This window comes from Peromyscus eremicus, chromosome 17, assembly GCF_949786415.1.
Source record: "Peromyscus eremicus chromosome 17, PerEre_H2_v1, whole genome shotgun sequence".
In the NCBI taxonomy this organism is placed as follows: domain Eukaryota; kingdom Metazoa; phylum Chordata; class Mammalia; order Rodentia; family Cricetidae; genus Peromyscus; species Peromyscus eremicus.
This window is the reverse complement of record NC_081433.1, coordinates 57646993-57659109: the sequence shown is the minus strand read 5'-3', so window position 1 is coordinate 57659109 and position 12117 is coordinate 57646993. Positions and strand designations below refer to the sequence as shown.

General features: G+C 39.7%; 1 protein-coding gene across 1 annotated transcript; it reads right to left on the bottom strand.

Moving 5' to 3' along the window:
- Positions 1-362: 362 nt before the first annotated feature.
- LOC131894414 (zinc finger protein 14-like) lies at positions 363-10011 on the bottom strand. Its single transcript, XM_059244666.1, has 4 exons — positions 9522-10011; positions 3992-4118; positions 3710-3770; positions 363-2784 (listed from the first exon to the last, which is right to left on the bottom strand). The coding sequence occupies exons 1-4, from the start codon at positions 9522-9524 to the stop codon at positions 786-788; spliced, it is 2190 nt and encodes a 729-aa protein (XP_059100649.1). The 5' UTR covers positions 9525-10011; the 3' UTR covers positions 363-785.
- Positions 10012-12117: the final 2106 nt, after the last annotated feature.

The window sequence follows — 12117 nt, the reverse complement described above, 5'->3', positions numbered from 1 at the left end:
ATAGAGAAATCCTAAGAATAAAACTTTATTTTCAACAGCTCATTAATATTACTCTAAAAACATATTAGAAATACATTTGATTTACATATGGATCCAACATGAAAAGAAATATATACATGACTTGACTAAAAAAAAAAAAAAACACTACACTACACTACCTTTAAAATTCATGCCTCACTGCTTTAAGAAATCTTAGATTGGCCGGGCAGTGGTGGCGCACGCCTTTAATCCCAGCACTTGGGAGGCAGAGCCAGGCAGATCTCTGTGAGTTCGAGGCCAGCCTGGGCTACCAAGTGAGTCCCAGGAAAGGCGCAAAGCTGCACAGAGAAACCCTGTCTCGAAAAACCAAAAAAAAAAAAAAAAAAAAAAAAAAAAAAAGAAATCTTAGATTAAGTCATCTGAAAATTTATTTACAAGAGTAATAATTAGAAGTAAACATTCTAGAGACTTATCTTCTGAATTATTGACAAATTAATGCAATATTCTTTCTCAAATTCATTCACTGGAATCTTAAAAAAATTATTGTTACATAAGGAATTTTCACAAAACCCTGAAAATTGTTTTATAGCTGATAACTTTGTTATAAAAGTTTTGATATTGGGTACATTCTCAGAGGTCTGTCAACTGAAGATATCTGCACATCCATTTAGGATTTCTCACTATGGTATGTACTATCATGTCTGTGAATACAACCAAGATGACTAAAGGCATTCCTACAGACAACATGACACTGGTTCTCTGCTCTATGCATTGGCATGCTAAGAATACTTTTCCATGTTCTATACTTAGGAATTCCTTCTAGTGTGAGTCTTCTCATGCATTTTAAGGGAACTGGAACGATTAAAGGCTTTCCCACATTGCTTGCAAATGTAAGGTTTCTCACCAGTGTGAATTTGTTCATGTCTTTGACAATCACTTAAATTATAAAAGGATTTCCCACAATGTTTACATACAAAAGGTTTCTCTCCACTGTGAATCCTTTCATGCCGTCGAAGGGAACTGTGGCCAGTAAAGGCTTTCTCACATTGTTTACACTTATATGGTTTCTCTCCAGTGTGAGTTCGTTCATGTATTCTAAACTTACTAAAAGAAAGGAAACCCTTCCCACACTGCTCACATACATAGGGCTTTTCACCACTATGAATCCTTTCATGATTTCGAAGGGTACTGGGATTAGTGAAGGCTTTCCCACAATTCTTACAAACATAGGGTTTCTCACCGGTGTGAATTTGTTCATGTCTCTGACAACCACTCAAAGAAGAGAAACCTTTTCCACACTGCTTACATACATAGGGTTTTTCTCCACTGTGACTTCTTTCATGACGTCGAAGCGAACTATGATGAGTGAAGGCTTTCCCACATAGTTTACATACACAGAGTTTCTCTCCAGAATGAGTAAATTGATGTTTTCGAAAGTTACTGGAAGAAAAAAAACCTTTCCCACATTGCTTACATACATAGGGTTTCTCCCCACAGTGAATCCTTTCATGGCACCGAAGGGAGTTATGACGAGTGAAGGCTTTTCCACACTGCTTACATACATAGGGTTTCTCCCCACTGTGAATCCTTTCATGGCACCGAAGGGAACTGTCAACACTAAAGACTTTACCACATTGCTTACATTTATAGGGTTTCTCTCCAGTGTGAATCCTTTCATGTATTCGAAGGGTACTGGAAGAATTGAAACCTTTTCCACATTGCAAACATACATGGGGCTTCTCACCACTGTGAATTCTCTCATGATATCGAAGAGAACTGAGAGTAGTAAAGGCTTTATCACACAGCTTACATACATAGGGCTTTTCTCCAGTGTGACATCGTTTATGTGTTTGAATGGAATTGTAATAACTGAAGGCTTTCCCACACTGCTTACAGACATAGGGTTTCTCTCCAGTGTGACATCGTTTATGTGTTTGAAAGGAATAGTAGTAAGAGAAAGCCTTCCCACATTGTGTGCACACATAAGGTTTTTCTCCAGTGTGAGTTCTTTCATGGTCTTGAAAGTTAGTCAAATAACTGAAAGCCTTACCACATATATTACATCTGTATGGTTTCTCTCTAGTATGAGTACGTTCATGTCTTCGAATGTTACTCAGAAAAGAAAAGGATTTCCCACATTGTGTACATAAATAGGGTTTCTCTCCAGTGTGAGTTCTTTCATGTTCTTGAAAGTTAGTCAAACAAGTAAAGGTTTTATCACATATATTACATCTGTATGGTTTCTCTCCAGTATGAGTTCGTTCATGTCTTCTAATGTTACTCAAAAAAGAAAAGGTTTTCCCACATTGTTTACATACATAGGGTTTCTTTCCAGTGTGGATCTTTTCAACATACTGAAGAAAATCAGAATAAGTAAAAGCATTATAATGCTGCTCATCCATACATATTTCTTCTCTAGTTTCATTATTCACACATATTTGAATGTAACCATTACTTCTGAAGATTTTCTCATACTGGTTAAATTCATAGGATCTCTGTTCAGTGTCAGTGTCTTCATGCTTTAGAAAGCATTCTGGATAAATGAAGGCTTCCTCACATTCCCCAATCTTATAGAGTCTCTCTCCACACAGCTCATATTGATGAGGTTTATGTGTAGTTTGAAGAGGCATAGACACATTAAGAGATGAATGACCAATAAACATGTTGTCTTCATACACATGGCTTTCACAAATCATTGTTCTATGAGAAATTTTCCTGTTCACAATGGTGTTTGGAATCTGTCTCAAGATTTCTTCACATTCATTATCTTTGTTATGTTCCAACAGTCTTTTTACAACTTCATTTCTGTTAAAAAAAAAAAAAAAAAAAGGAAAGTACACCAATAAAGTTATAAATTTCCTACCAGCAAAATTCCTGAGAATTTCGGAATATGACTGAAGGTTCTACAGGATGTGGAGACAGGTAATATCAAGACACTGTATTCATATAGGGTTTCTTTTTGTGCTAACATTTATTTGTTTACTATTTGTGTGTGCACATGTTATGGTGTACCTATGCAAGTCAGAGAACAGCTTGTAGGCGTTGATTCTCTTCTACTATATGGGTCTCAGAGATTGAATTCAGGTCATCAAGCTTGGTCGTGAATACCTTTACCTGATGAATCATTTTCCTAACCCAATATGAGACTTTTAATACCTCTCATAGGTTAATTATTTTGGAAATGATGAATGTTTAAGTCTTATTTAGTTTTGAGGTCAATCTCTTGCTATGATGCATGGGCTACCTTCAAATTCAACATTCCTCCAGACTCCTAGTAGCTGGGAATGAGGACATGAGTGGTCACATTTGCCTTTATATCACAGATAAATGTACTTGATTATTCTTTATGCAAAATGCTTAAGCAAAAACTATTTTTCTAAGATTTATATATATATATATCTCTTGAAGATTGTTTCCAGAGTAAACATAAAATTTCTTTATATTTTCTATATACTGCATACTCATACTCAAAGCCTGAAGGAAGGCATACATTATTTTTTTATTAACTTAGTGCATGGACAAAAGTTTGTATATACAAAACCATTAGAACATATCACTTGCAACATCATGGCAATACTGTAAGTGTTTCCAATGCTATACCACTTTTGGAGATAAATGCTTTAGATTATATCACCTTGAAGCTGGGCTTATTTGGATAGGTATCTTGATTTTAAAAACTACTGGCCATTTTCACATTATGAGACACATTATCATGAGTTGGCAAAGTTACCTTTGATTTCTTCTAGAATATCTGTGGTCATTGTCTATGTGCTGGTCTTTTTGTGGTTTTCCTAGAATATAGATCCAGAAAAATCCGATTTACTAAGTTATAACAGAAAAACAAACAAACAAACAAAAAAACAGATTCTACATTGATTCATAATCTAACATGACCATGCCTGATATAATCACCAAATTTACCCTTTCCATATTCCAAATCATGGAGCAACATTTTCGAGCAAGACAGACTTATAATCTGATTGATTAAGTAGAAGTATGATCTCACTTATACCTATAGCAGCCAGGTTCCTGAAGGTTTCCTCCATCACATCTCTGTGCAGCTTCTTTTGGGAAGGATCTAGTAAAGCCCATTCCTCGACAGTGAAGTTTATAGCTACATCTTCAAAGGTCACAGAGTCCTAAAGTAGCCAAGATGTTTCCAGAAAAAAAGATGAAACACATAACACTGAACATCTGTGAGTGTTCTCTAAATGTTTAATATATATCCTGATCATTACATTCTTATTTTATATCCATAACTGTACTCTCTAACACAAGAATTTCCACATTAGCTTTGAACTCTTGGTAAAGCACAGCACAACAATAACAAACACCAAGTATGCTGATGGAACTTACAATTTCTACTGGTATACAAGTCTTTATCATTTCCCCTACAATACTACTACTAGTGCAGACGTGTTAATAACCAGCTGCCTTACAATCACATATTTTAAGAATAGATTATGAGGGTGAGTTTCCTCATCCAATACTAGTTCCCATGGCCATAATGTTCTGCCTCATTGTAGACCCCAAGCAATGGAACTAAGTGACAAGATTGCATCATCTGAACCTTGACATAAAATAAACCTTTCAACCTGTATAAGTTACTTTTCTTATCACTGTGACTAAAAGCAATTCGTGAAAGGAAAGATTTATTTGGAATTATGTCTTGAGAGGGTAAAGTCTATCATGGCGGGGGCAGACATGGCAGAATTCATGGGGATAGGATCATGCAGTAGAGAATCCACATCAGTGAAGATCAGGAAACAGAGCAGGGAATGCTGGTTTCTACTTGAATTCTTCCTTTTTCCTCTTTTATTCAGCTTGGCATCTCAGACTATGGTTATGTGTAATGGTTAGTAATGAATAACCTGGCAGATGGGCATCTGGGTACACCCATAGGGATTTATCTTGATTATGCTAACTGATTTGAGATAATCCATTTTAATTGTGGGTGAGACCATCCCCTAGACATGGGATTCTGGACTGTATAAAATGGAGAAAGTGAGATGAACACTAGCATGCATTCATTACTTTTTTCTTTTGCCTTTAGATGTAATATGACCAGCTGCTTCAAGTTCCTGCTCCCTTGACTTCCCCATCAGCATGAACTATATCTTGAACTATGAATTAAACCCTTTCTTTCTTAAACTGCATTCACTAGGGCACTTTATCATAACAACACAAAAAGAAAATAAGATAGGTACCACACAGATTCACAGTGGGTATTACCTCCTCAGTTACCTTTCTGCAAATACTCTCACAGACATATTCAGGGGTGTGTCGCCTAGGTGACTCCAAATTACCAACTTAATAAGAAGACTAATCATCAAAAAAACCTTCAGTTGCTTTTCCCAGGTATATTGTATAGAGATGCAAAGCTAATTAACATACCCCACTATTCAAGATAACATTAACAGACTGATTAAGAATAGATCATTGGTGCCTAGCCCAATCATCATCAGGCCTTCTCCAGCAGCTGATGGGAACAGATGCAGAGACCAACAGCCAAACATTAGGCGGAAATTGGGTAACCCCATGGAAGAGGAGGAGGAAAGACTCTAGGAGCCAGAGGGGTCAAGATCATGACCCACAGAATCAACTAAGCAGATCTCATAGGGGCTCACAGAGACTTAAAAGGCAATCACAGAGCATGCATGGGTTGTGCTAGGTCCTCCATATACATCTTAAAGTTGTTAGCTTGGTGTTTTTGTGGGACTCCTAACAGTGGGAGCAGGTGTATCTCTGACTCTTTTGCCTGCTCTTAGGATTCCTTTTCTCCTACTGGTTGCCTCACCCAGCCTTGATATGAAGGTTTGTGCCTCATCTACTTGCATCTTGTTATGCTGTGTTATACTGATACCCCAGGGAGGCCTACTCTTTTTTGAAGAGAAATGGAGGAGGAATGGATCTGAGGGAGAGGGGAGGTGGAAGGCCTGGGAGGAGTGGAGTGAGGGGAAACTGTGATAGGGATATAGTGTATGAAAGAAGAATTAAAAAAAAAACAAAGAATAGATAGTGGAGGGTCTAGATGATGGCTCAATATATAAAGCACTTGCCATGCAAGCCTGAGTTTGAACTCCCTAGAACTCAAGTAAAGCCAGACATGGTAAGGCATACTTACAATTTCAACTGTGGAATCCTGTAAAAATAAAAAATACGTTAAATATTTTCTTCCTGGAAACAGGAAGAATCAAGGCACAATTAAAATAAAATCAAAGCAAAAAACAAAAAACAAACAAACAAAAAAAAAAAACCCCAACATCCAGCAGTATAGATCAAATCTTGTAGTTCAGTATCAAAGGTCTAGGAACTCCTATGGCAAGATGGTATGTAGAGACAAGGGAATCCCTGGAAGCTGGTGGGCCAACTAGCCTGGCATATGCAGTATTGAACAACAGAGATTGTCATTTGACTTCTAAACACAATTGTATTTGCAAGCGTGCACCTGTGTGAGAGAAATGGATCACGTAAAAAGATAACAGTATTTAACTGGCCCAAATGAAAACAAAAAGTTGGTTTATCACATAGCAGGCATTTTACAACAATGTCATAAATCACAAATCTCTTTAATATAGAATAAAAGAAAAAACTGACTTTTTTTTTTTTTTAAGATTTATTTATTTATTTTGTATACAGCATGTATGACCAGAAGAGGGCACCAGATCGAACTATAGGTGGTTGTGAGCCACCATGTGGTTGCTGGGAATTGAACTCAGGACCTCTGGAAGAGCAGTCAGTGCTCTTAACCTCTGAGCCATCTCTCCAGCCCGAAAAAACTGACTTTTGGAAACATGCATTGTAGTTCCCCTCTCTACTACTAGCAGATATAAAGCTATCCATTGAAATAGGAAAAAACAACTTCAATATTTTCAGATCACAGTCAAATTTTGAACTTAAATCTGTAAGAAATGGATGGAGACATTAAAGCCTATGAATATTGGGTTAGGCTTTAAGATAGGAAGATAGGGATAGTCAGCCCTAGTTTGATTCTGTACAGGATGAAAACAAGGCAACAGATGAAAGTGAGTGGCTGTGGGTGATAGACCAGAAAAGCAAACTTGGTGGACTTAGGAGATTAGGGAGAAAAACAAAGCAGGAGAAGCAGAATTTCCCAACCTTTGACTTGTGGGAGGAGATGATCCTCTTTGTAGGGGTTAGGTGAAAGAGAAAACTACAGTCTGGTGAAGAAAGATGCAGGCTTGTGAAGAGCACAAATAGTGATTAACAGGGAACAATGAACCAAAATGACATTACAATCCTAAACATATGCAAAGGTTCTGATGCAACTCATTTTATAAAAAGCATACCAAAGGCTGGTTCTCAGAACCCACATGGTGGCTCATAATCATCCATAACTTCAGTTGCAAGGTACCTACAGTTTCAGGGAATGCCCTCTTCTGACCTCCACAGGCATCAGACATGCATGTGGTGCATACATAAACATGTAGGCAAGACATCCATACATATATAATAAATATATCCAAAAAAATCATACTATTGGAATTAAAGACAGATTAACACTAATCCAATACTATGGGGTGATTTAAATACCCCAGTGTCTCCAACAGACAGGTTATTTGGACAAGAAATAGAAAAATATCAGAATTAAGTGTTAGAGTCATACATCAAAGGAATGTAACATATCTATATATTCTATAGAATATTCCGCCCAAATATCAAAGAATATATATTCTACTCAGCAGCCCATGGAAGCTTCTCAAAAATAAACCATATCCTGGGTCACAAAAAAAAAACACTTAACAAATTGTGAAAGACTGAAATAACTCCATGTATCCTATCTGACCACAATGCAATAAAACTTAAAATCAACAGTGAACAAATTTTTAGTAAGTACACAAACTCAGAGACTGAACAACTCATTATTGAATGATGAATGGTCTAAAGAGGAAATCAAAAAAGAAATCAAAATTCTGGAACTAAATAATAATGAAAACACAAAACCTTTGGGACATATAAAAAACAAAACAACAAAACAAAATAGTCTGCAAAGGAAGTTTATAGCTTCAAGTGCTATAAACTTGCTGCTTAAAAAATCAGGAAGCGGAGCCAGGCGGTGGTGGCGCACGCCTTTAATCCCAGCACTCGGGAGGCAGAGGCAGGCGGATCTCTGTGAGTTTAAGGCCAGCCTGGGCTACCAAGTGAGTTCCAGGAAAGGCGCAAAGCTACACAGAGAAACCCTGTCTCGAAAAACCAAAAAAAAAAAAAAAAAATCAGGAAGCGGGGCTGGAGAGATGGCTCAGCAGTTAAAAGCACTGGCTGTTCTTCCAGAGCTCCTGAGTTCAATTCCCAGGAACCATTCATAATGAGATCTGGTGCCCTCTGCTGGCCTGCAAGCATGCATGTAGGCAGAACACTGTATACATAATAAAAAAAATAAATCTTAAAAAAAAAAAAAATCAGGAAGCACTTACAGTTCACAAAGGAACCCAAATTCAGGTTAAACCTGTCCCTGAGCGTTGAGACCATCTCACCACACAGGCACAGCTCATGATACATATGACTCCAGGAACTGAGTAGAGGAACTCGGAGTGGCCAAGAAATTTCATTTAGCCATCTCCACATACATTATTTTCTTTCCTTCAACTTCCCTTTTGGTAAACAGCACCGACTACAGGCCTTCCATCTCACAATGCCTTCTCTCTTCTTGAGGAGCCTTTCCTCTCTGTTCTTAGATGATGACATTTAAAATATCTATCCATTTTTTAAGCTATTACTCAGCGGGATACAAACTAGCCAGAGACCCATTTTTGCCTCAAAACAACGACTTCATCATTAATAAAAAAAAAAATACTTACGTGAAGTCTCCTTAAGTTTTTCTCCAATCTTGTCACTTTTCTTTTTTATTCACCCCCCCATCCTGGGCCAGAACAGGAAGGACCCTTTAACTTATCATCAACTTATCTGACCTGAGAGGAAACTTTCAGAGCTGAAGCTGCTACAGTCCCATCTTCCCAAAAATTGCCGTCCGTAGCTAAAAACCAAACGCCTTTTCTGCCCAGCCCTGGAGATGCTTGCACATACTGTAGCTGAGGCTCCCCCCCTCCCCCATTGCCAATACTCGCTTGAAATAAAAGTCATGCCCCACCTCCTCGCCTTTCATTCTGCTTTAAAATCAATGTCCACAAGCAGTTCTAAGACAAAAACATTCATGACTTCATGGAGGGCCTCAAATGCCTCTTCCACTCCGGCCGCAACTACCCCCTTTTAACGAGTTGGCCAAACAGTAAATACCAAGCAATGCAGGGACGTTCAGGACTAAGAAGCATCTGGATGGGGGACAAACTCACGGAGTTTTAGATGTTGCTTCTAGAGACCTTCAGAGACTCCCAGGACCCTGGGCATCCGCGGATCCCCTCCCCCGGAGCCTGGGGCCCCTCGGCTCTTCGCCGCTGCGCAGTCGGGAGGCCGCCGGGGTCCCGCCGGGGTCCCGTCACCCCGGAAGCAGAGGGACCGAGCCGCCCTCCTTCCCCCCGCCATCCTGCCCGCTCTCCCGCCCGCCTCGCTCGCTCGGAGCTCACCATGTCTGCGCTCGGGGCCTCGCCGGTCACACGTCCACCGAGGCTCAGTCACCCCGGGCTCCCACGGATGACGTGACAGCACGGCGACCGTGACGGTGCAGGCAGAGAGATGGCGGGAGAGGGACTTCCGCTCCGCTCGCGGGCGCTCCAGCCTGGGCCGGCGAATGCACTCACCGGACACTATGTCTGCACCCGCGCTTCCCTGGGACCCTCAAAACTGTCCCTGCCACTAGGTGTCACAGGGCTACGGAGGCCGAACCATCCCGACCCCCTCTTCTGTCAGTACACATCTGCGACTGTGGAGGCACCGGAAAGAAGGCTGGCGGGCGAGGGACTTCCGCCCCGCCCGCCGGTGCGCCTGTCCCGACAGCCCGCGGTCCGCCCCACGGCCTTCACCGTCGCTCCTGAGGTGGTCCGGCCCGCAGCGACACAGGCTGAGGAACGCCCGCTGCCTCAGCGGCCGGGATCACGCAAGCCTGCGACTACCCCGGCGCAGGGAAAAGGGATGGTGGCTGAGGAACTTCCGCCCCGCCCCCCGGCTGTCCTGATTGGACACCTCATATTGCTTTCAGCTTCTAATCTTTTTTTTTTTTTTTGTTTTGTTTTTTTGGTTTTTCGAGACAGGGTTTCTCTGTGTAGCTTTGCGCCTTTCCTGGAACTCACTTGGTAGCCCAGGCTGGCCTCGAACTCACAGAGATCCACCTGGCTCTGCCTCCCGAGTGCTGGGATTAAAGGCGTGCGCCACCACCACCCGGCCTCAGCTTCTAATCTTAAAGTAAAGCTGGTTTATCACCTTACCCAAATTAACTAAGAGACATTGAGGGAAGGTTCAAATGAATAAAATTAAAAATGAAAAAGGAGTCATGACAACAGACGACAGTGGATATTCTTTAAAAATCTGTATTTCAGAAAACTGGAAAAGCTAAAAAAGTATGCATTTTTGATACATGTATAATTTACCAATGTTAAATCTAGATGAGATTTAAATATTTAAATAGGCTCCAAGCCCCTAGTGAAATAGAAGCAGTAATGAAACATTTAACCAAAAAAAAGCCTAGGGCCAGATGGATTTAGGCCAGAATTACATCACACCTTAAAAGAACACCATTAATCTTCAAATTACCTCACAAAGTAGAAACAGAGTAACATTTCTTAACTTTTTTATGAAGTCACTATTACTCTGATTCCAAATCCACAAAAGACCCAACCAGAAGAAAAGAATAGATCATTATCTCCTATGAACATAGATAAAAAACTTTCAATGGAATATTTGCAAACCAAATCCAATAACACATCAAAAACATTATCCACCATATTCAAGGTGGCTTGATGCATTCCAGAGATGTAGGGATGGTTCAGCAAACTTAATCTACCACATAAACAGACTGAAAGACAAAAACCACACAGTCATTTCATTAGATGCAGAAAAAGCCTTTGACAAAATCTACACCCCCTCATGATAAAAGTCCTGGGGAGACTAGGGATATAAGGGACTTAATAAAGGTGATTTACGCCGGGCGGTGGTGGCGCACGCCTTTAATCCCAGCACTCGGGAGGCAGAGCCAGGCGGATCTCTGTGAGTTCGAGGCCAGCCTGGGCTACCAAGTGAGTTCCAGGAAAGGCGCAAAGCTACACAGAGAAACCCTGTCTCGAAAAACAAAAAAACAAAACAAACAAAAAAAAAAAAACAAAAAAAAAAAAGGTGATTTACCACAAGCCCACAACTGTCATCATCCTAACTGAAAGAAACTCAAAACATTTTCACTAAAATCATGAACCAGACAAGATTGTCTATTCCCTCCTACCTGTTCAACATAGTGCTTAAGGTCTTAGCTATAGCAGATGAGACAACTGAAGGACATCAAGGTGGTACAATAGGAAAAGAAAAATTCAAAGTATCATTATTTACAGATGGTATGATTTTATACATAAAGGACCCTAAAAACTTCAACAGGAAACTTCTACAGCTGACAAACACGTTCAACAAGTAGCAGGATTCAAAATTACATAAAAACCAACAGCCTTCTTATAAACAAACGACAAACAGGCTGAGAAAGAAATCAGGGAGAAACAATGTTTTTCACAACAGCTTCAGAAAGTATCTTGGGATCACATTCTCATGGATAAGCAGGATTAATATTGTGAAAATGGCCATTCTACCAAATTCTACAGATACAACACAATCCTAATCAAAATTCCAATTCTTAATATCAAGAAAACAAATAACCTTATTAAAAAATTGGCACAGAACTTCACAGAAATTAAAAAAAAAATTCAACTTCATATGGAAACACAAATCCCAGGATAGCTAACAATGGTTCTGAACAATAAAATAACTGCTGGAGTTATCACCCCAGATTTCAAGTTATATTACAGAGCTACAGTAATAAAAATAGTATGGAGGTGGAATAAAGGCATACATGTTAATCAGTGGAATCAAACTGAAGAACCAGACATAAACCCACACATCCACAGACACCTCATTTTTGATAAAGAAACCAGAAATGCACATGGGAAAAAGAAAACATCTTCAATAAATGGTGCTAGTTAAACTGGATGGCTAAATGTAGAAGAATGCAAATAGATCCATACTACT